Source organism: Chrysemys picta, chromosome 1, assembly GCF_011386835.1.
Source record: "Chrysemys picta bellii isolate R12L10 chromosome 1, ASM1138683v2, whole genome shotgun sequence".
NCBI classification, from domain to species: Eukaryota; Metazoa; Chordata; order Testudines; family Emydidae; genus Chrysemys; species Chrysemys picta.
In genome coordinates, this window is record NC_088791.1 from 195,817,392 (window position 1) to 195,842,856 (window position 25,465).

General features: G+C 39.7%; 1 protein-coding gene across 10 annotated transcripts in view; it reads right to left on the minus strand.

The window, feature by feature from the left end:
• BRWD1 (bromodomain and WD repeat domain containing 1) overlaps positions 1-25,465 on the minus strand; it is a 104,064-nt gene that overhangs the window by 41,204 nt on the left and 37,395 nt on the right. For 3 of the 10 annotated variants that reach the window (XR_010600230.1, XM_008179836.4, XM_065590693.1), the window contains 13 exons: positions 24,871-25,096; positions 23,556-23,741; positions 22,580-22,763; positions 21,171-21,264; positions 19,700-19,840; positions 17,644-17,729; positions 9,617-9,809; positions 7,565-7,690; positions 7,320-7,427; positions 6,792-6,916; positions 6,574-6,656; positions 5,673-5,784; positions 1,241-1,302 (listed from right to left, as the gene is read on the minus strand). Coding sequence is in view for 5 of the 10 variants with exons in the window: in XM_008179836.4 (XP_008178058.2) it covers positions 1,241-1,302; positions 5,673-5,784; positions 6,574-6,656; positions 6,792-6,916; positions 7,320-7,427; positions 7,565-7,690; positions 9,617-9,809; positions 17,644-17,729; positions 19,700-19,840; positions 21,171-21,264; positions 22,580-22,763; positions 23,556-23,741; positions 24,871-25,096 (1,726 nt within the window). In the remaining 5 variants the exon portion in view is untranslated. Of the gene's footprint in view, positions 1-1,240; positions 1,303-5,672; positions 5,785-6,573; positions 6,657-6,791; positions 6,917-7,319; positions 7,428-7,564; positions 7,691-9,616; positions 9,810-16,233; positions 16,257-17,168; positions 17,255-17,643; positions 17,730-19,699; positions 19,841-20,556; positions 20,730-21,170; positions 21,265-22,579; positions 22,764-23,541; positions 23,742-24,870; positions 25,097-25,465 lie in introns of those variants that run through there. The other 7 variants (XR_010600231.1, XR_010600234.1, XR_006176629.2 and 4 more) reach the window with 7 other exon arrangements.

The window sequence follows — 25,465 nt, forward strand, 5'->3', positions numbered from 1 at the left end:
CCATGGGATAATAGAAAAAGGATTAGTCAGACACATGGCTGCTGAGCACATCCACAACTACACTAAATAGGAATAAAAAAATTTCAGTGAGCTTGGAAAGGAAGCCAATTCCTAACTCAGGGGATTGGGAAGAAAATTCCCTTTGGGGTGGCTATTGTATGACTGCCCTCTTCAAGATTTCATGAACTTTCCCTCCGAAGCATCTAATACTTAAAAATGACAGTGGCTGGATTAGATGGACCACTGGTCTGATGACCATTAAAACTGATTTTGATTCTAGTAGTAACCTTAGATATACCTTAGTTATTTATTATAAGGTTTTGCTAACTGCACAGAGTACATATTTCATTATATTTGATTATCAACCTGAGTTGTGTGGTTACGATTAATGCAGGAATCTTGGCACAAGCCAAGAAGTTTAGAATTTTTAAAATGTCAGCCTTAATTAGTTCAACACACCTACAAGAAAGCAGGAAGAAAACAGGGCTCTGATGCAGAGCAATTAGCCACTGGAACAATTTACCACGGGTTATGGTGGATTTTCCATCACTGATCTTTTTGGATGTTTTTCCTAAAGGATATGCTCTAGGAACTATTTTGGAGAAGTTCAATGGCCTATGTTATGAAGGAGGTCAGACTAGATTACCACAACGGTCCTTTCTGGCCATGGAATCTCTGAATTACAACAAAAGTTACAAAGGCTCCTTTGCAGAAAATTGACAACAGCCACAGGATTCTATGCTTCATGACTGGTTCCACTTGTCTCCCTATTTGTTTTTAAAATAGAATATACATTTTGATCTATAGGAGTACTTAAAAGTTTTGTGACCTACATACTTCAGCCATTTCCCTTCCCCACAAGTGATTTTGAGGAATGGGAGGGGAGGGGGGAGAATTTATGGAAAAAAAGACATAGGCTAGTTTTGGACTATTCCAATATCCAGATTCTGAGATTTTAAAGTGAAAACAAATTTCCTCCTTCCACTTTCATCCTCTCAAAACGAGTTTTAATGGAAACTATCAGACTGTAATAGAATACCTATGCCATTATATCAATTCCACCCTTAAGATCATATGAAAAATGACAGTGTCCTACAATAATAAAATAAGACTATACTCAGTTACTATGGTAACAGGGACCATATAAGAAAATATCAAGACTAGTATTACCACTTGCATAAAACAAATGATTTTGGAGATAGACAAGAGGATGAGAGGCTTTTAATTCATTTTCACATACCATTATCAGGAATTGGCTCCATGTCCCATGGGCTAAGCTTTTCAATTTCACCGTTGTCCCATCTGTTTAAACAACAAGCAAATTAACAAAAAAGTTAAACTATGTTCATGTATAAGTGTTTCCCTGCAAACAAATGTAAGGAATTTTTCCTTTGATTTTAAGCATAACTAAATTTGCAGTATAAATATATAGGAAGGAGGGAACAAACCAAGCCCTCTTAGAGGCAAATCTACTGCAAACGTAGTTTGGTTTAAAAGCTTTAAATTACAACAGTGCTCCTACTCCAGGTAATGCTTAACTGATCTCCTACTATATCAATGAGAAGACAAAGAAAATGTCTCTCTAAGTTACAAACCAAGAACATTTCAAACAAAATAAGTCAAAAGCACACACCAGTCTGAAGCTTATGTCAGAAAATTTCACAAGGTATTTAAAGTAAACAGACGCGAGCACCCAGGAAATATTGGAAGGTTTGAAGGAAAATTTGCAACAGCTTTGCTGAATAGTTAAAATTCTGAATCGGCAAAGCCAACAGCAGTTTACCTACTTTTAAAACATTTACATAGCACCATAAATTCACACAGCTCTTTACAAACAGATCATATACGCGCTGCTACAAAGAGTTTACACTCTAAATAAGACACAACAAACAAGATCAAGGTACTAGTACACAAAAAGGACAGTGCAAATATTCCTGTCAATGGAGGAGGATTGTTTTAAGAAATGGAAGTACAGAGGGATTTGGAGGAAGGCAGACCAAGAAATGGGGTGTTTGGTGGAGCACAAAGACTGTTGCGGTCATGGGGAGCAACATGCTAATAGCACAAAGTAAAGAGAAAAGAAGAAATAAAGTGATAGGATTGGAGGCAAACAGGGAGAAGATGGAAGCAATCGTTAGTCTGGTTCACATCGAATAGTATATTCACTTAATTGAATATGAGAGATTAATTTAAATTCCTGCAGACTGTATGTTTTTTTTTATGCCTTGATTAGCAATGTAATAGCTAACAATGTTGATATTTAAATTACCATAGTTAGGTGTTGTAACCAACACCCATTTAGCTGAACAGGGCAATCTACACTTCTCAGAATTATTTTAAGCTGTCTGCAGACTCAAGTAGACATCACTGTTCAGTTTGCACTCCGTTAGCTTACTTTGCAACCATAGAAGCTATAGACTTCTTAGGGCTTGCTTACTCAGTTTTTGTACCAATTTAATTATATTGGTTTAGAAACCCCTAGTATGGATGCAATTATACCAATACTTAAGTACATTTATCAGTATAACTTATTTCAGTATAAGCTCTTTATATATCAGGGTTATATTGGTTAAAAACCAATGCCAGTAAAACAATACATTTAAATTGGTACGAAAACGTTTAGACCAGCCTTTGGCAAAAGCACTGACTACTTATAGAACTTTCAACTGTTTTACATCTATGTGAATAATATGGAACTAACTAGTGATATTTATGAATACTATATGCTGGTTTGGTTATTGGGATGCTGTTTACTTTATGAATTTTTTTTTTTAAACTCAGAATTGTCTGGATTCAGGCATGAATGGGAAGAATGGCTCAACACAACTACCTATCAATGAACACTTATAATTTAGGTTTCAGAGTAGCAGCCATGTTAGTCTGTATCCGCAAAAAGAACAGGAGTACTTGTGGCACCTTAGAGACTAACAAATTTAGTAGAGCATAAGCTTTCGTGGACTACAGCCCACTTCTTCGGATGCATATAGAGTATGCATCCGAAGAAGTGGGCTGTAGCCCACAAAAGCTTATGCTCTAATAAATTTGTTAGTCTCTAAGGTGCCACACGTACTCCTGTTCTTTTTACTTATAATTTAAGGGACAATGCCAGAGCTACTAGCTTTGGTGACTGACTGTCCAGTCTACATAATTGGATTTTACCAAGAATGACTGAGGCCCCGCAAACACAAGGGAACAAAACTCAGCAAGTGTTAAAAACATCTCGGGGTGGGGGAATATCAGACAGATGCAGGAGCCAGTTGGGGCTGTCTGGAGAAGCCAGGCCTGTCTAGGTCTGCATCATGGAATAGGAGGACTTCAGGTAAGATAGACATGCACATAGATTGTTTTAATATCCTTTTTTCTCTAAAACTTTGCTCTGACTGCTAAAGAAACAAGACTTTTATTTTAATAAGGTTGTTTGGTCACAAGCTCCTGAAGGGAAGAATATCATATTCTCAAACCCAGGAACACCGGTTAATGACCTTTGATACAAAGGGTACTGTAACTAGCTCCTGGTCTAAGAATGGGGAAATTGCAAAATTCCACCCCAAACACAGGTAAAGACACAAAGCTTAACACCTGAGGGGGGCATACTCAGAGATCACAAGTGGACAGAGGTGCAGCTCACCCCATAACTAATGTTTTTTTAACTGATTTAGTTAAATGGATACAAAGTTAAGTTGGTATAAACAGATTTTAAAAAGCGTCCACATGTAGGAGTTTGCATCAGTTTAAAACTGTCTTTAAAATCTATTTAATTAAACTGAAGCAACTTTCTTAGCTTCCCAGATGCCGAACACAAGACCCCATATCCAAAAAAAACCACTATTAACTTGCCAAGTTACCATGAGCTGGTCCAATTCATCCCATGGTGGTCTACAGAGGACAAGTATAGTCACACAGCAATTTCAGCCACTTTGATATTGCTGCATTTCTCCTCTATTAGCCTTTTGTAAATAAGTGGTATTTCAAATGAAGAACTGGGGGTCGGGGGAAAGCAGGGTTTCAAAGGCCCATAAAGAAATATAGGTAATTGCAGATCTATGGAGCCGATGGATATCATGGACCCTGCATTCTGTGGTCTGGCATCTTTAATGGATTGAAGGGTACGCTAACCACATGTCAAATTATGGTGCTGCTGTGAGGCCCCACTAATTATTTGTGCATTATACATCTGTTGATACTACTGGCTACTAATCTGGTGTTTAGTCAAAGCAAAAAAGTAGCTTGTGGGCAGAGCTGGGGACAGAACCACCATTTCTCTGAACATTTTGATCCACTATAACAGTGATTTAGCTGCATATACCTTACTAGCAGAAAGAACAGGAAGTTTAGAGGAGCTGAAACAGCATGCAAAGATGATTATATAAAAAGACAGAACTGCTGAGAGAGCAGGGAATTTCCTTTATGAATAGAAGCACAGGCTGCTTTTGAGCAGCACATACATAACTGCATAGCTGATTAACATGCATGCAGCTGGGTAAAGCAGAGCTGCTCAAACCTTACCCTGTTGTAAGCTAGCACATATATTACAGATTTAACATGGTTGTAGTATGGAGGGGGAAGACAGAAATGAAGGCTGACAGCTGTAGAGTCTTCTCACATATGTTGCAAATGTCACTGAATGAGAGACCAAAAAGCAGCTCCATACACTAGTCCTTCCCAAGAACAAAAACTACTGCAATGATAAAAGAGACTGACTAGCACATGACAAACATATTTTGGATTTTAAACTACAAGGGAATCGATATTAAAATTAAATACTTTGAGATGTACTTTGCTTCCAAAAATATTTTTATTTCTATATCTGCCACTCAGTGGGTTTGCACACTACATACCATTTTACATATTAAAATTAAGTTTAAGAATATATGAGCATATCTTAGGCTTGGTCTACACTACCCCCCTAATTCGAACTAAGGTACGCAACTTCAGCTACGTGAATAACGTAGCTGAAGTCGAAGTACCTTAGTTCGAACTTACCTTGGTCCACACTCGGCAGGCAGGCTCCCCCGTCGACTCCGCGGTACTCCTCTCGCCGAGCTGGAGTACCGCAGTCGACGGCGAGCACTTCCGGGTTCGACTTATCGCGTCCAGACTAGACGCGATAAGTCGAACCCAGAAGTTCGATTTCCAGCCGTCGAACTAGCGGGTAAGTGTAGCCAAGGCCTTAGTCAATTTTGTTCCAGAGCCAATATTTGAATATTAATACATATAAAGCTGGCAAGATCTGTACAGAACAAATACAGAAACTAAACATTTCCATGCCCCAGTACAAACCCACAAATATTTAAATCCAAAATAATTAATTTCCATTGTGTTAGTTTGGACTACTGAAGCTGTGTGGTTTTTTGTTGTTTTTTTAAAAAGACATCTTCCTTGGCTGTTCCATGGAGAAGATTCAGTAACCCATAATTTGTAAGTTATTACAGAAAATAGGAGGTTCCTCTCTTTCACAAATATAGAATACAATTTGTGTTTAGCAAGTTACTATTCATGAAAAAGTTACTGCATTTTGGCAATACATTCACATAGTGTTTAAGAGACGGTTTGCTAACGGAGTTTTAGGTTTCCAACCAACAACATTTTGTGCATTCTTACACCTACAGCCCATCAATATAAGCCATGATTTATACTGTGTAAATAAACATTTTAAAAGCCTCTCTACTTACTTAACACTGTAACACTGAAAGTGACTATCTGGATACTGTGGCTGATATGGCTCTTGACCCAACACTGTTCCAAACCACCAAGCATCGTCAATAATGGATCGGAATCTATCAACTGTAAGAGAAAGAACCATTTCCCCATTCAGATACATATTCTGGTAACCAAAAGATTTTAATTATGTTTTGTGAGGATGGAATTACCGGGGAGGAAACTAATGAATAGATTCAGACTCTAAGGTCAGAAGGGACCATCATGATCATCTAGTCTGACCTCCAATAGTATATTTTGGTTTAAAAGTATAGATATCTACTTTAAAAAACAGACACTAGATAAAAGAAAAATAACCTACTACACAAAGTAATGTACATTATCATTCACAGTAAGCTCTAAAATCCAAACATACTAGCATGCAAATAAAAAGATGTTAATATATATTTCAGTGTAGAAAGCATGCACCACAAAAGGTGCTGAGTATTCTACAATATATAAAAACTTGTATGACTTCAACCACAATGGAGGCAAATGCCTGAAAAAACAGATAAGCCTTAACACTATGAATTGAAGACCAGACCCTGGTTCTAGCATACCAAAGAGTTTAGGAGGCAACGAACTCCATTTCATAGTCCAAGTCTCTCCATCAATGTCTAACTCCAGCATTCAGATGTTCAAATCTCTAGAAACTGTTTGCAAAAGGGTCTCAGCTGACCTCAAGTGCAACAGTGGAGCATTTGATGGTGGAGAGTTGTTGGAAGTCTCTGATAGTCAGGACACAAGCCACACAGAGCCTTTTAAATCAATGTCAACACAAATGAATTGTACATAACATTCTCAGAAGCTAGCCACAATGGAAAATTTTTGTATTCTAAAACTATATTGCCAGACACTTGGAAGGTGAAGACTTACAAGCTTGCCAATTCCTTTGTCGTGCTTCATCATAAAACTGACGTAATACAAGAAAGTCAATGACATCTGGCATATCATGGTATCTAGATAAAAAATAAAATTAGCTTTCATTTGTGTGTCATATTATATTATGCTATGTTGTGTAGAGGAAAAAAACTAAGAAATGGGTCTTTAAAAAAAAATGATCTAGTATATGCTTTCAGCAGAGAAACACATACTTGAGAGAAAATGATTTGTCTGAAAGTTTTCCAGTGGCATGGTCTATAAAGGCAAGCTTCAGGCAACACAGTGTAGGAGGACCAACTTCATATCGTATCCCAACAATTTTTACCAATTCTTGATCCTAAAACAAACAAAAATGAAAGCAACAAATTCCATTAAGTTTCAACCTTATGCTAGAGGCACAATAGTTTTAGCCCTCAAAAAGCCAATATTGTTAAATACTGTATATGAGGTTTTATTGGGAGACAACCAAATCCTTACATAGAGTCTGTACCCTTTTTAAAGATCAAGATTTATGTTTTTATTTCAGTGAAGTCCAGGCCTCCCATGGGCAATTTTGAAGGTTTCTTTGATGACTGAAGAAAGCTTTCTTCCTCCTTTATGTTGGTAGGAAAACATTAATGGGAAGTTACCTAGCTAAGTCCTCACTAGTTATATTTATACAAAGAATTTAAAATGCTAATGTAAACTGTTAAACACACATTATCAGTATTGAACATGTAACAACTTCAATATATTCTTACCCTAAGGACCATTTTTCTCCATGGCTCCTTGTGGGGGTTAAGTTCATAAATATTATTTTTTCTAACTGCTTCAATATAAGCTTCATGACCTTGTCGAAAATATATTACCTGTAAAAATAAAAATCCACCAAATAATTATTTACTTGAAACACTAAAGTACATGTTTTTCTATATTTAGTGCCAGTTGCTATATTAACTTTTAGTTAATCTAAAATTTTATAGCACTTTTTGATAAAAGTTCTCACCTCATCTCCCATTTGGGGAACAAAAGGAGATTTTCGAAGTGCTGTGTCAGTTATCCAAACAGGAGGATGGTAGTCATATAACACGTCTTCGTTTACTGGCTGTGTGGGAGTACTATTCTGCACATTCTGATAAACAGGATAGTTATACATTAGAAATTATGTTCTTGGTGCAGTGTCATGAAAACTTGTTATCCAAGAATTTCTTCTAAAGTCTACACAAAATTAATACCATGACACAATAATAAATTAAGCTCTATACAAGACCTTAAGTCCAAAAAATCTCCCAAAGCCCACATTTTGGTACTCAAGTTTGGTATTCTGGTTCTTCCTATATTTGCAGTTCTTCCATTGTCATCATTAAGTATGTCAACCATAAAGTATTCTACTCCCAATAAACTTGTAGGGCACAGTTCTCTCAGAGCTGCATGGTAGTTCTTAACGTGACTGTCAAAAGACTTGTCTAATTTTTGAAACTACTATTCTATTGTGCACTGTCTGGCAACTATATATTGATTATATATATATGTCATTTTATTAAACAGAAAACCTTCAGACTATTTAAATGTGTACCAAGTGTAGCTTAAAGCAAAGAAATTCCAAGTTGTTATGTATCTGCCACTTCAAAATTAATATTCAGAATCAAAGGTGATTATATAATCAAAGTAATTCTTTGAGAAAAACAGACTTACGTATAGATCATCATACATTTTATATTGTATGACATCATACATTTGAAAGGCACTCTCTGTTTTACCACCAGTCCCCTGGCTACAAGAGTTGCAGAATTACCTGAAGCGCTTAAAGATTCCAGTTCTCCACATTATTACAGAATGCTATTTTCCACCACTTTAGAATTTACCAAGGAATTCGGGGTAAAATTCCCCCTCTGTGCAGAGGGCCAGCACAAGGCCTATAAACCATTTAATACTTGTGCTGTTTTGAAGACTTAAGTTATTTAAATGAATGATTATTTACATCCCTTTGGTGATAGGGCTGAGGTTCTAACCAGTTATTTTCTTTAATTTATTAAAAAAGTTCCTATCCCATATCAAGTATGGTGAAACATGTGATGTTTGACTAGGAGAATGTGACTTCACTTTGGATGCAGAATTTGCCCTGGTTATTCTAGGCCTGTTGAATTACTACAGTGCATTCTATGTGAGGCATGCTTTGAAAAGATTCAGAAAGTGAAGCTGGTGCAGAATGCAATCACCTGTCTATTAAGCAGTACAGTATTCAGACAGTCTTATCTGCCTTTACTGGCTGCGAATAAGTTTCCAGAGAGTTTAAAGTGTTGGTTTTAAACAATAAAGCTTTAAATGGTTTGGGAGCTGGTTACCAAGGAAGACACATCTGCTCTCTAACGTAATACTACTACAACTGTAACCAGTGGAGATGTCAGAGTTGGAGTCCCCTCAATGTAAAATAAAGACATTTTGTAGAAGAATCAAATTCCAGAGTCACAGGTCTCCCAAGCCCAGATTTCTGGCCTTCTAGGCAACCGACTTTTCAAATGGGCACTGAGAAACAGTGGCAAGCTTATAAGAGTGGATCAGCTGGATATGGAAAGGTTTGTGTTGAGGATATTAAATGGCAGTTCAATTAATTTGTTTTTAGATGTTTTTGTATCAAAAACTGTTTTAAATTCAGAAAAGAACCAAAAGTATTCTAAAATCTAAACAAATAAAACCCTTAAATATGTGCATTCCTTGCTTTTGTATTCAAAGCTGCTATAAAAGTGGTAAAGGGTAAGAAAAACCATCAGTTTGGACCCCATAAGAGTGCGGAGGCTTTAGTTACCTGTTGTAAAGCGAAGTCCATAAAATGTAATTAGACAATGTAATGTTGCTGGGAGGGGGGAATTTTTGAAAAGGGGAAGGAGCCCAAGGTTAACTTTAAGACAACCATAGTTAGTAATATCACAAACACCTCTGCCTAATACGGAGGTAACGTATACAAACTCCATAAACTTCCAGGTACAAGAGATTTAAAACATAAAAAAGAGACATCGGTGAAGAATTAAGTGAATAGAAGGAATTAACAGTACAATACCTCTTCCTGCTTTTTCGGTTTGGGTTTTTTCCTTCTTTTTCTTCTCCTCTTTGGAGGAAAAGATTTCTCTGCTGATACTTCGTCTTCTGAAGTACTACAATATCTGATAGCTTTGCATCGAGATGTTCGTATAGGAGGCTTGAGATTTATCCCTGCATCAGCTATCCAGTCAGAATATCTACTTGAAGAGTCACTGTTTATGGGGAAAATAATGGAAACAAATGGAATTTAGATATTCAAACAGCTGACAATTAGTTAAGAATGTTAAATGAATTCTAACAATATTTGTAGAAATAAAGTTCCCTTTCCACTGTCCTGTTCTTCAGTGGTTTTGGAGGTTGTCAGGAGGAGTAGAGGAAGGTTTAATTGCTGCAATACATTTCAAAAGAATTTCTAATTCCTTCACTTTGGCTAGCATTTTAACTTATGGCACTAATTCTTCAGTCACTAGCATGCAACTATGACATTTTTGTCCTTATAGAAATTCTGTACAACATTTAATGTGTTCCTTTACTGTATTTCAGAAGCAGGATTCCAATAAATAGGAGCATCCTGCCTACTCATAGGCAACAGAAGTTACATACTTTCAGACATCTCTTATTTCATTGATGGTTTAAAAAACAAAACACTTTCCTTTTCTAAAAGACATGTTAACCATAGCTTATTATTGTTAGACAGGATTCCAACAAAAACAGCTGTCACTTGGCATGGACAGTCATCCCTGAGGATGAGAACAGTTTTGAAAAAATTGTGTTTGATTTAACAAAGTTTGAGAATCAGAATATGCCACACAATATATGCAAATTTTTATTAAGCTTATAAGCACAGACTTTAAGATATGCAGTGCACATTGTGTGCAGCTAACTAAGTGCATACTTTTGAAGACAAGTCTGCTGTTATCAAACATTTATAATTGTTAAACTATGGATTTCACGATGGCTTAGAAATCAGGCCAGTTTAGAAAAAGTTTGGATTAGTAGTAAAAAGAAACAGTTACTTACAGTAACTGTGGTTCTTCAAAATATGATGCAGCCGTGTATTCCAAGAAGGTCCGCGTGCACACTGGAGCACGAGAGACTTTTGCCTAGCAATACCCATAGGAGGGGTGGTGCTCATGCCTGTAGCCCCTTCCTTGGCTATCTGAGGCAGCACTGCTCCGAACCCCCCGCCCCATTCCTTTACACCGAAAGCCCAGGAAAAGACACCAATGCAGAGGGGATGGAGGGTGGATCGTGGAATACAAGTCTGCCTCGCATCACAAAGAACCACAGTTACAGCAAGTAACTGTTGTTTCTTCTTCGAGTAGATGCAGACATGTATTCCAAGTAGGTGACTAGGGAGTAGCACCTCCATCTAGAGGCAGGGCTCAGTCTATCTGAGCAAGGATCGCAGGACCACTCTTCCAACATTATTGTCCGTTCTGGAAGAAGTGGTGATCACACAATGATCCATAAATGTATGCATGGACGACCACGTGGCTGCCCTACAAATGTCCAATATGGACATGTCATTTGGGAATGCCACGGACATTGCCTGTCTCTGATCAAGTGTCCCCATACCAGCTGAGGAGGCATAGCCGATGCTATCTCATATGCAGTCTTAATGCAATACATTAGCCATCTAGAGATGGTCTGCTCACAGACAGCTTGTCCTTTCATACAGTCTGTACGTGATATAAACAGGTGAAGTGAAGCCTGAAATTGTTAGACAGCATCTAATGTCAAGGATATGGAGGCGTTGTTACTCCATGGAAGAATGCAGCTTAGGGAAAAATACAGGCAAATACATCGCTTGGTTCAAATGAAACAGAGACCACCTTGGATACAAACATTGGGAGTGGCTGAAGCGTAACCATGTCCCTGAAGAACTGAGTGTAAGGAGGCCCAGCCATTAGGGCCTGTAACTAATAGAGGTAATGGCTATCGAGAATGCAGCTTTCTGACACAGAACAGGAAGCAGACAGGAAGCAAGGGGCTCGAATGGAGGCCCCATTACAGCCGCTAAAACCGCGTTCAGGTCCCACAAGGGATCCGGCTCTCGGACTGCAGGATGCAGGCGGAGGAGCCCTTTCAGAGATCGTGTCACCTTGGCACTGGAGAAAACCAATTTCCCTTGGGTAGGTGGATGAAACACTGATATTGCTGCTAAGTGCATTCTCAGAGAATTGAGTGCTATGCCCAATTCCTAATGATGTAACAGGTACTCTAAGATGTCCTGGATGGAAGCCTCTGCTGGATGGGTCCCCATGGGCCAAGGACCATATGGAAAAACCTCTTCCATTTTGCCAAGTAGGATGTTTTAGTAGAAAGCTTCCTACTATTAAGTAGGACCTGTTGTATGGCCTCCCAGCAACACCCATCCTCCTCATTCAGCCATGCCATAAAGGTGCAATGAGCTGATCACTGAATGCAGGGTAGACGTAGTCCTTTGTGAGGAGGTTGGGAAGAAGAGAAAGCAGCATGGGAGGCTGAACTGACAGAGCGAGGAGATCTGAGAACCAGTGCTGCCTCAGTCACCCCAGGGCAATGAGGATGAGTCTGGCTCAATTCACCTTCAGCTTGGTGATGACCTGGGGAAGGACCGGGATAGGAAGGGATGCATACAGCAGAGTCGACTTCCAGCTGCAGTGGAAAGCATCAGAGAGAGAACCCAGGATGAGTCCCTCTCGAGAGCAGACTAGGCAACACTTTGTGTTTTCCCTCGTCACAAAGAGGTCAATTGTGGGAACGCCCCACGTTGCGAACATCAGCCAAAGGACTTCTGTCTTTAAGGACCTCTCATAGTTGGGAAGAAAACTCTGCTGAGATGATCGGCAAGACAGTTCTTGACCCCTGATACGTGAATAGCTATCTGGGGGATGTCTCTTCAATACAGAACTGCCACATGTTGATCGCCTCCAGGCAGAATGATCTGGAGTGAGCTCCCCCTTATCTGTTCATATAATACATTGTGGTGGTATTGTCCTTAAGTATGTGAACCACTAAATGCCTGATCTGGTCCTGGAAAGCATAACACGCATTGTGGATGGCCCGAAGCTCCAACACACTGATATGGAGTAAGGCCTCCTATTCTGATCACAGATCCTGCAACCGCAGCAAGTCCAGATGCGCTCCCCAACCCAGAAGGGACATGACGGTAACCAGTGACTTCGTCAGAGAAGGCTGAGCGAAGGGGACCTCTTGCCCACATTGCTCTGGTGGGAATCTCCATGTAAGGACTGCAGGACTGACGGAGGAAGGCGAACCAACCTGCCTAGAGAATGTAGGGCAGGGCAGTAAACCATCCTGAGCCACATCTGGCAAGGTGGACTATGTGCGGCCATGCGGCCCAACAGGCTCAGGCACACGCAGACTGTGGTGTACGGTTGTGATTGCAAACTGAGGCACAGCTAGTGAATCGTCTGAAAGCAGTTGGTCAGCAGGAACGCCCTTGGCCTCATGGAATCTAACAGGCCCCCAATGAACTATTTGCTGAGTGGAAGTGGAGGTCAACTTCACGGTGTTTAGACTGAGACCCAAATGGTTGAGTAAGCATAGTGTGGTGTCGGTGTGGGCAAAAACCTTCTCTCTGGAGCCGCTTTCAGCAACCAGTCATCAAGGTAGGGGAAGATTTGGATTCTCTTCCTCCTGAGGTACGCCATGACCACTGCCATTCATTTGGTGAAAACCCAGGGGGCAGAAGAGAGCCCACACAGGAGAACTGTGTACTGAAAGTGGCAGTCTCCTACCATTAAGCGAAGAGACTTCCTGTAACTCGGCAGAATGGCCACATGGAAGTAGGCATCTGCAAACTCCACAGCAGTGAACCAGTCATTCTGAGACAAAACAGGGAGGATAGCTGATAGAATAACCACACAGAACTTCATGTGCTTGATTAATTTGTTGAGTTCACGGAGGTCAAGGACAGGCCTCATCCCATCCTTGGATTTCAGTATCAGGAAATACTGGGAGTAAAACCTGCAACCATGGCATTCTCACAGAACCTCCTCCACCACTCCCAATGCTACCAGAGAGCTGACCTGCTTGAAGAGCAGCATCTCATGATAGGGGCCCTTAAAGAGGGAAGGAGAGGGGGTGTGGAGACAAATTGGATGGCGAAACCTGATCTGACAGGGCGTAGGACACAGTGGTCAGACATTATCAAGACCCAGGCATTGGAAAAGCGGGACAGCCTGTCCCCAAAGGAACGGGTGGATGACAAGGGAGAAACAACAACTGGAACAGGGCTCTAGACAACAAGTCAAAATGGGTGCTTAGCAGATGTCCAAAGAGGGTGTGCAGAGAGGCCAGGCCCCGAGCTCGAGTGCTTCCTCTTGTGAGACTTATCCCTCCTCCCGGGGTAGGCTCACTGTTTTGGGTGGAAGGGGTGCTGTGGCCTGTATGGCTGTTGTTGCTGCGCCCCATAACGGTGTCTCTACGCAGGTGGCATATACACCCCCAGCCACCTTAGGGTAGCCCACGAAGCCTTAAAGGAATGCAGGGTTTCATCAGTCTTGTCCAAAAACAAGGTTTTATAATTGAACGGCAAGTCCTCAATAGCTTGCTGGACATACAGCGCAATTCCTGAGTTCTGGAGCCAGGAAACCCTCCTCATAGTAATTTTCCAAGGCCATCGCCCTGACAAAGTATCCGTCACATGAAGGGCAGATTGCAATGACTTTTTACCACTAAGCAGCCCTCAGCAACAAAACAACCAAAATTCATCCTGGGAAGCTCCTTAAATTTGGCCATAGCCGACCAATTGAGGAAGTCATATTTGGCCAGCAGGACTTGCTGGCTCGCGATCCTCATCTGCAGTGATGATGAGATGTGTATCTTCCTGCCTAGAAGATCTAGGCACTCTGAGTTTCTGTCCTTGGAGGATGACTTGAATCTGCTCTGCTGAGGCCTGTCATTCACTGCTGTGACCACCAGGGAGTTCAGGGCCAGATGAGAAAAAAACCCTTTGTATCCCTGTACTGGCACAAAATAGCTCTTCTCCAACCACGTGGCCACCAGTGATACCGAGGCGTGCTTCATTAATAGGGAGGGCCACTCTCCCAGGGACAAAGGACTGGAGAATATCCACGAGTTTATGGGTATTCACCTGAATACCCAGTGACAAAGCCACCTGACGTAACAGGTCCTGGTATGCCCTGAAGTCCTCTGGGTGGAAGGGGAGGATGAACCAGGCAAAACCATACCATCCAGGGACAAGGATGAGGCTGTTGGCTGGACTACTGGCAGATCCTGCTCCCTGGACAGTGTCTCTGGACGAGGAAATTCTGGCTGCTCCACAGGATGGGGAACTGCAGACATCTGGACTTGTGGCTGGTCCGCAGCCCCTAATGCTGCATCAGCAGGGGATCTCGCTTTGACTTTGACAACAAGCAAGACCTCCAGGAACAAGAGGCTTGTCACTGGGGCCAAGGTGGCCACTGGTATGGGTAAGGAATTGGGGGCCAGTAGCTCCATCCAGGCCTCGAGGCGCATGCCAACTTTGGTAGCCATACTGCTCCACCAGTGGTCTCCAGACTTCTTCACGTGACCTCGAGTGGGAGGGCGAGAAGCCCAACTCTGAAGCATAGGAGTCCCAGGACCTAGGAGACATGGGAGGGGCGATTCCAATGGGCAATCCGACTTGTCTGTAGCCCAGAACAAGGTCAAGATAGGTGCCCTCAATGTAATCTGCAACACTAGTGCTGAAAAGACTGATGCAGCAGGCAAGGTCAGTCTTGGTGTAAACAACGGTACTGAAGCACCCTGGTGCGCTGACATCAAGGGCGGAGAAAGCCGGTGTTGAGGACCAGTGGCGAGGATGGGACCAAAGGGCAAAGTAGGTCTGCCGCAGCCTGGTACATCAACACCACTGACACTGTCAGTACCAGCACTGTTCTCATCGGTACCAGCCTCAACAGATGCCTGCAACCAAACTTGATGGTATGAGGCATCTGCCCTTCCCTCCCCTCTACCGATGGGGTGTCAGAAGCTTCAGTACTGGGTCAGGCCTCATGGACTGCTCAACCAGGTGCTGCTTAAGGCAAAGGTCCCGTGCCACATAAGTCCTCTTTTTGAATGATCTGCAGATCAAACAGTGCTCCTTAATATGAGCTTCGCCAAGGCAGAGCAAGCACCATGTGTGGGGGTCACTGTTAGGAATCTCCACTCCCCACAAACGGCAATGCTTGAACCCAGGTGAGGGCATCACTGGGGAGCACTGCCACTAACACTATGCTATATACTGTAACTTTTAACTAATACTACTATTAATTATATACAGTAAAAAACTAATTGCGAGATTGTGAAGCGAGAACCACACAGAGCTCCAACTTCAGCTGACAAGTGGTGAGAAGGAAACAGAGTGGTCAGGACAGCGCTACCTCATATAGCCAAGGGACAGGCTACAAACATGAGCGCTGTCACTCTACTTGGAATACACGGCTGTATCTACTCAAAGAACAATGTTGACAAACTCTGGGATCACTAAGTCTTCTGCACTGACACAGAAACATGTACATAGCTTAAAACAGACATTAGCCAAATCATGCCTATAAATTCTTAAAGGAGACAGTTATGACGTTAAAAGGTGAAACTTGCCTGTGCTTTCCCTTGTCTATTAGCCCTACTACTGGGGACATCTTCCAACTTTTTCCTTTACAAGCCTATGAAATTAAATGTAAAGGACTCACTATTCACAGATCCTTAATATGCACTGAAAACTCACATCAGGAAATAAAAATTCTGCATTTCTCATATTAAAACAATATATGTCACCACACATTCTTACATTCACAAACTGTATTTGAGAAAGTGTGGTATCAGACTACTTAGCTTTTGTATTTGCTGATTTCTGAGTCCTTAATTTATCTTATGCACTTCTTAAGATAAATTGGAGAGGGGCCTGAATTCAACAAGATGAAATTCAGTGAAGACAAATGCAAAGTACTTCACTTAGGAAGGATAAAATCAAATGCAAAACTACAAAATGGGGAATAACTGGCTTGGTGGTAGTACTGCTGAAAAGGATCTGGGGGCTATCGTGAATCACAAATTGAATATGAGTCAATGTGATACAGTTGTGAAAGGTTAATATTAACAAGCATGTTGTATGTAAGTCAGAGGAGGTAACTGTCCCACTATTTGGCATTAGTCAGGTCTCAGCTGGAGTACAGTGTCCAGTTTTGGGTGCCAAACTTTTGGAAAGATGCGGACAAACTGGAGAGAGTCCAGAGGAAAGCAACAAAAATTATAAGAAGTTTAGAAAACCTGAGCTATGGGGAAAGGTTAAAAAAACTGGCCAAGTTTAGTTTTGAGAAAAGACAACTGGGGGGTGGGACCTGATAACAGTCTTTAAAAATTTAATGGCTGTTATACAGAGGACTGATCAATTGTTCTCTATAACCACTGAAGTTAGGAAAAGAAGTAATGGGCTTAATCTAGAGCAAGGGAGATTAGGTTAGATATTAGGAACAATTTTCTAACTATAAGGGTCGTTAAGCCCTGGGATAGATTTCCAAGGGAGGCTGTGCAATCCCCTAACACTGGAGGTTTTAAAGAATAGATTGGACAAACACCTGTCAGGGATGGTCGAGATTTACTTGGTCCTGCCTCAGTGCAGGGGACTGGACTTGCGTTCGAGGTCCCTTCCAGGCCTACATTTCTAGGATTGATAATAAAAGTCACCGTGGTAATTCAAACATCAACTTTTTAACTTTAACGTTGCCTTAACAAGATATTTGTATTTAGCATACACAAAATGTGGCTTCACTTTTTTTAAAACAATCATTTCAGTAAGAGTAAAGAAGTGAATACTGGCAAGGTTTTTTGTTTAACACACACACACACCGGTCCCTTGACTGAGCATCTTTCTTGATTGCTGGTAAAAAGCCCCTAATCCCAGGATGTTTTCAGAGAATGGATTTCAAGTAGCCTAATCATGCTAGAACTTTATATGGGAGATTTTAATCTACATTTGTGTAGACATTCAAAAACAAAATTTGACAACATTCAGGAGAGACTTAAGTGAGAAAGTGGAAATTTTTTTTTTACCTAGAACTGTTACTGTTGCTTTTCTTGTCACTTTTCCATTCTTCCTCCTCATCAGAAGAACCTGAGCCTTCACTTTCTTCTGCTTCCTGGATTAAAAAAAAAAAAAAAAGTTTAGTTGACTATCAATCCTATTTTTTTTTTTTTGCAGTGCACATTGTAAGTTTTATATTGTTTTAAACACTAAGATAGCATCCATAAGGGGAAGGAAAGATATCAAGTTAAAAAGAGATCTCCTTACTACATTAAAAATAACAAATTATTAAAAATAGTGAAGTACAGTTCTTTAATTTCTATTTGAGCTGACTTCCTCAATACGAACACAAACTAGCACTGCACATTAAATTATTCAACATGAGTAGACTGTGCACAAACACAGGGGCCATAAGATCTGTTACAGCTGTTTCCAAGGCTACAACAGCCCCACCCCCCAATGGTAGCCTCACTGTTTTGCTTATGAATACCTTAGCATTCTTTGATCGCACACACTTGGCAAGATTGCAAATTATATATCAAAATGAGTATTAAAATATCTTAGACTCTTGATGTCCTCATGAAGTCAATGTATGACAGAACCTGGCTCACTCAGCATGCAAAAGGAGGATTTAAAGTGGTAGAGGAAGGGGATCCACAAATGAAAATATACCATGCCCCTCCTCCCCATAAAAAACAGTAGAGTTCTATATTCTGTAAATTTGTTTTCCTTAAATATTTCATACAAGATGGGCATGATGATTTTGTAGATTTTCAGCATTTTGATTGGCCTTGTATTCAATATTTTTTTAAAGTAAAACAGTGTATATTTAAATACAAAATGGATTACATGGTATGTGAAATATCCCCTGATATACTGCAGAAGTTTTAACATTTCCTGCAATTTTTGCCCGTGTGAATTTCAGATTCCTAGGAGCAATAGCTCATTGTGAATTTAAGGACTGCTTTTTTTAAATAGACCTAGTAACTGGGTATTAGCGTGAGGGCTATCAGAGCTGGTCATGACTCAGGTTGTATCCCTCAGCATACTACACAAAACATATGTTAAAAGAAAATTGTTAAGGTTGCAGAGTCAAGTACTCAAGGTTAAGAAATGACGGAATTAAGGTTGCCTGTGCATTCAACTGCCTTAACCATGATACTGTCCTCTACTCCTGCAACCCCCTCCCTCATTCACTATACATTTTTCATCTTGCAACAGATGAAGCAGGGTTCCTACAGACAACAGTCTCTTCATACACGACCCTGATTCAACCCCATAGCATAGCTACTAGTCTCTCCCCCTGGCTTCAACTACCGTATTTCCCAGCCCCAGTTCTTCAATCCCCAAGTCTGGCTCTTGTTCCCTCTGCATTTGAGGGGCAAAACGGAGAGGCACGAGAGAGTCTCACTGCTTTCTGTTCCTGTGCCGCCCACCACCGCAGTCAGGAGCAGCACTTATAGGGAAACTCCTGCTCAACCCTTGCCCAACATAAACAGAATCTTTGGAGAATTTAGCTCCAAGTCACTACTGAGCATATGCAAACATACTTTTTTTCAAAGTATTATAAACTTGGATAAATTTGGGCAGTTTTTCCACAGAACAACAAAAGACATCTGAAACCAAGGGGTAGCCAATGCCAAATTTCAAATCCCTACTACAAAGCATAAAGGCACTAGAGCTTCTCAATGAAACAATTGTAAGGGTTTTTTGTTTTGTTTTTTAACAATAGGAAAACATATGTTGTTTTGCAAATCTCGTTCTTGGAAATGGGTAAGCTATTTTTGCGGAAACTTTCAGAAGCGTTCAACCTGAGGCAGATGACTGGCATGGAAAATAATAGCCCAAACAGAGTTTGGCACAGTATTTATAAACAACTGAAAGCAAGGTTTTATAACAGAAGTGTTGGGCAATCTAGAGCACTGGTAATATCTGCTGACAGTTAACATATTATAGAAATATTTGTTCTTGTAAAAACAGGGATGCATGCATTTTCTGCAACAGAAATCTGACATTTTATGAAACTTTCAGGATACTTTCCACTAACTCCAGTTAGTGAATTAAAGAATTTGGAAAAGCACTCACCTGGTTTATAAAGCCAAAACAGTCATCCCTTTCCTCATCAGATGAATCAAGTTGTTCTGTGTTATTCCGTGTTCGATAACTTGGATATTTACGCCTATGTAGTCTACGCTTGGATTGTATCAGTGAAGCTTCAGAGTCACTCTAATAGGTGTTACAAATAAAGATGCAATGCTGAATTAATGCAATCCAATTTTTGCATAAATAGATAAGTTAAATATAGCTTTACAATATGAAAGTAAACTTAATTTTATAGACTTGTAACAAATATTGTGAACATACAAGAATGCAAAGAGTATCTATTCTTGAAGAGCTGAGGTCTAACAAGCTATTCAGAGTTCCCACTTTTTGCTTAAATGTGGTACACCTTACAGTAGTGTCAAAATTGTAAATCCTAATGCCATAAGTTTTAAAAAAAGATTTAAACAGTAATTATAGTTGTGTAGTGAAACTGATTATTTACATAAACAGGATTCCTAGTTTATTCTGTAGTTCTATTATCTGTTGTGGAATTGAGGACCAGTTTATGAAATTAAAGAAAAAATGTCATATGAGAAGATACCTTTCTTTATAGTTGCATTGATTGTAAGCCAAAAACAAGAGTTGTTTTAAATATAAAAATAAGCTGTTATTTTGACAACATAGATCAAAACAAGAAATATAGTTCTGAATTTGTGAGAAAGGCCAACCACTTCCAAGGTTCAATATTTTAAGAAGCTGTTATAAATTAATAGTGATTATTTTACAACTTAACAGAACTTGTTGCAAGTCCACCATTTAATTTACCGTTAGTAGCACACCAATTTGAAATATACTCAATTAAAAAAAAATAAATAGTTAACAGTAACTAGATATTTTACCTGTCACAAAATCGCCCTGCCAATTTTGGCTTGCAGTTTTACAATCACGTTTTCCTATTTAAACCGTTCTGTCTTGTTTGGGCCTTTCCAACAAACAACAGAAAAGGAAAAACTGACTATATAGGAACAACCCTGAAACTGCACACAAAATGCTGTCCAATCCACAAAGTAAGCTGCAAAAGACAAAAGTGATACTAGCCTATTATTCTGAATTAATTTCTATAAACTCTGAAGATATCTTGGAGGATTCTCACTATTTTTACACTCATTAGTACTGTATGTGACTGCAAAATTTGCCCTATCTATACAATCTTGAATCCTTTAATACAATAATAGCAGCATGAAGTCCAATCCAGGCCTGCTCTTGACTGTCAGACAAGCTGCCAACCAAGTTCCAGTCAGTTCCGTGGATGGAGGAAGGTGAAGCTCCCAGAAAAAACACCAATTCAAGGGAGTCACCATAAAATAAAAAATTTACCAGAAAAAATGGGGCACTGGGGTCTGGGAGAATCCTGCAAGATGGTATCTTTAGAGTCATGTGTAGGTACTTTTTCAACTCGCAGCTCTCTCATGCAGAAGTTAGGAACTCATCATTCACTACATCTGTTTCATACCTTTTCTGAGAACTGAAATGTCTTCCTTTTCCTCTCTGTTGCATAGAGCTCTCTCTCTTCCTCTCCTTTTGCAATTCGGTACTCCTCCTGTTTTCTACAAGAGAGTTTTGAAAGTTGTCAAAATAAAAGTAAAATCACAATTCTGAAAGTGAATTGAGTAGTTACAGGTTTGTCTTCTTTAAAATACTTTATATTCTGACACTGGACCTAACAAAATTGACAGTTTAAATGTCCAAATTTTATCCTCTCTTGGAATGGTTATAACACCATGGAGAAATTCTATGGTTTCTAAATATTTAGGGCTTTTATATAGCTATCAATTCAGAAAGAAAAAACTCTCCTCACACATTGGCAGACATGGTTGATAAGAAGGATTTACAAGAGGATTTTTCTCCCAAATTCACCACTATCCCTTGTAGGATGAAATAACCCCCCCCCCTCATTTTCAATCTATGGTCCCATCAGAAGTAGGTCCAAATATATGGATAGATCACCTCCATTACACATCTTTTTGGTCCCATCTACACTACTTGAATCATGCTAACAGGCACCATGTAGAGTGATAGGCATCAAGAACATATTTACTGTTTGCAAAGGAACAGGTTTCTAGATTTTTCTTTTAAACATGCTGGCCAAGTAAAGTAGATTCAACCAATCTTAGCTGATACCATTTAACACTAGAGGGTTTGCTTCTCTTCCTCCCTAAAATCACCAGGCTTTGCAAGCAGGTGATGACAACAACAGGATTTCCTCCTTTTTCAGACACTTGGCTCTGAGGCTGGGATGAAGGAAAAAGCTTTCAACAGCCCCCTTGGCTACAAGTGCTGCTGTTTCTTATCCTCAGCAACAAATGCAACTTCTCTTCCTCCTAGGCATTGAATGCTCCTGTATGAAAACAGCAGCCAGCTGTCTTCAAGAACCTTCTGCTGCCTCCTGTTCAGGCAGTGCTCCTCCTGTGTTGCTGATGGATAGCAACTCGTACCAGGAGAGGAGTCGATCAGGAGCCTCCAAAAGATTTTTTTGAATCTTTCCAAGTTAGTGAATGTAACCCTATAACCCTCACTTTTCTGGAAAATGAGGAGCATTCAGTGAACCTAACTACCCTTTCAATTCTTTTGGCATATACTTCATTGTTTGCAGTAAACCCTCTTAGATGCTCAAGTTATTTTCCAACTAGTTAGTTCTCCCTTCACCCTTATGTCACATACATTTTCCAACTTAGTTTTGAATGCAACTGAAATTAACATTTAGTAATTTCAATTTGCACTAGAGTATTTTTTAGTGTAGGCCTAATAGCACTGAATAAAGGAGAACATTAAGATATTAAACGTGTCGAGTAATATTGATAGCAACCTCATTTTTTAAAAAAAGAGATGTCCTTCATATGAGCCAGCTAAATTTTCACACACCTGAATAAATGCAGTGGTATTTCTGGTACAACAACTCTTCGTTTCCAAGCCTGAAGGTCTCGCTCTGTGGCAATTTGACTTCGTGGAGCATTCTGATGCATTTGACGTACACCTTCCACTTGCCCACTGCGACGCAGACCAATATTGGGAGGGGACTGGATGTCTAAACTTGGCCTTCTAAAACCTAAAAAAAATATGATGAAAGAGTAGAAAATCTTCTGCCACCGGACAGCTTTGGTGTCTAGTTTGCCCCAATTGTTTGACTGTAAATTAAAAATTAACATTCTCCAATGAAAGAAAGCTCACAGGAAACATGTTGAAGAATCAAAATTTTGTGAATGGATTGCCTCCTCTGGTGATAAATACATTTGGAATTTCAAGCTGTTTTAAAAATCTTTATTACTTCCACTGCTACTTTCAAACCCTAATGAAAGGCAAAACAGTATGAAAGATGTTTTGAGTTTTTCCTGCTGATTTTGCACCAACAGCTAGCTAGCTACCTAAATACCATTCCCAGCATGACACTTATATAGTCATAGGTACGTACACATTGAACAGAACCATGTTCATTTTAAATCCACTTGAAGTCCACAAGGTAAAGAAACGGAGAAGAAACCATTACTCAACGAAAAGACAATTTTGCAAACTTTAGAAAAATACAAGTAAAAAGTGAGTTTCAAGAACTCTTGAAATATTACAGTACTCTACATAGATCCTTAAATATTTAGCTGCCTGCAATCAAAATCAATGCTTTTTGTATGTTTAAGGTTGTATGTACCAAAATCTGGAGTTTCAACCTTTTAAGATACATTTACAGAAGTATCTGGAGGTGTTTTAGCCCAAGAGACACAAATCCCAGTTTTAGACTAGAACCCATGTGGACTATTTCATTCTCAAAAGTAGTACAAAAACATTTTCAGATGAAGGGATTTCCCCCTCCCCACACCTAAACAAATATTTACCAGTAGTTACTGACCTCTTCTAGGTGTTCCTTCTCCATTCTGTAGTCCATTTGGAACAACTTCTTGATCTGATCCAGTTCTTTGGTCTTGCTGTTGCTGTAATTGTCTTATCATGCCATCAAGAATGTTGGGTTCCAGACTTTGTTCATCCTGGTCAACAGTTTGCTGGCCTATCACTTGCTCAACAACCTCTCCATCACCTGGCAAATTTAATACAAAACATAAGCAAAATGGTTAACTGCCATAGAACTAAAGTTGGCTGTGCTGATCACCTTCACAACACACCTTAAAAATTAAGCTCTTCTAAAATGGAGTACTTGAGGATAATTCTGAAACGTAACGTGGATAATCACCCAAGTTATTTATATTACTTAATATTTTTAAAAGGACACATTTACCAAACCTAAAATGAACAGAAATATTTCTTGAGTTTTTAAAAAAAATATATGCCCTGCAACAGCTGCAACCCAAATATGGCATCAGAAAATGAAATTAACCAAAAAACCTCCATAAAAATGTGAAGTGAAAGACTATTTTCACTGTTTACTCTTTGCATTTCTTGGTTTGGAGAAACAGCATAAAAACAAATTAGGGGAGGGATAGCTCAGTGGTTTGAGCATTGGCCTGCTAAACCCAGGGTTGTGAGTTCAATCTTTGAGGGGCCACTTAGGGACCTAGGGCAAAATCAGTACTTGGTCCTGCTAGTGAAGGCAGGGAGCTGGACTCTATGACCTTTCAAGTTCCCATCCAGTTCTAGGAAATAGGATATCTCCATTAATTTATATTAAAAAAAAAAAAAACGGTTTCAATAATTTTAAGATGTTATCCATACCACAGGCAAAGATTTTTTTAATTGTTTGTAATATTGTCTCTTAATGTGTCTTAATTGTAATGTGTCTCAAACTTCTTTACTGATACTTGCATACCCATGCTATGGTTGCATACAGCCAGGAAATCAATTATAAACTAAAAGAGACTAGACGGATGAAATCTTTTGTTCCAAAGAACTCACACCTTTTCAATTTGAGCTAAACCACCACCTTCATTACCTGTCAGTGTATTAGTGATTATATCCTCTTTGTAAGCCAGCAACTAGAAGCTGAAACTATAGCAAATACACTTAATCAGACAATATTACATCCACTAGACATTTTTGTTACAAGACAATATATTACAGTTGCATTAAAACCCAACTACATAAATCTCAAGTAAAATAAATAACTTGGACGTAAATGTAGAACATTAATCTTTTCCTATTCTAAAGATGGTAATGATTCTAAAGTCCAGTCAGACACAGACAGATCCCGAAGTTGAAATTACTATTCTTACTTGTTGCTATATATCCCAGTTGAGGAATCAAATGTTCGTCTGCACAGTTCTCTCTTCCTGGTACTAATCTCTGGTATTTTGTTGGATGAGGGTTTCCATCCACATCTACTAAGAACGGAGGTGGCATGAGATGAGGAGCCTGTTGTGTTTGCTCATCTAGGACATAATTGTTAGCGTCTCGAATCAATGGTCGGTAGTCAGTGTGGAAGAACATCTGATCAGGAATCTGGAAATAAATGAAGCTTGCATTTTGTCAACTTGAAAAAAAGATATGTTAAAGAACTTGCACGTAGAAGAAAATTATACTAAGTTTACCTCCTATTGCAACAATTAGTATAGAAATAACAAGGAGTCAGGTGGCACCTTAAAGACTAACACATTTATTTGGGCATAAGCTTTCGTGGGTAAAAAAGTGGAAGAAAAAAGAAAATGAAGTGGGTTTTTTACCCACGAAAGCTTATGCCCAAATAAATCTGTTAGTCTCTAAGGTGCCACCGGACTCCTTGTTTTTGTGGATACAGACTAACACAGCTACCCCCTGATAATTGGTATAGAGCAGGGATTGGCAGCCTTTGGCACACAGCTCGCCAGGGTA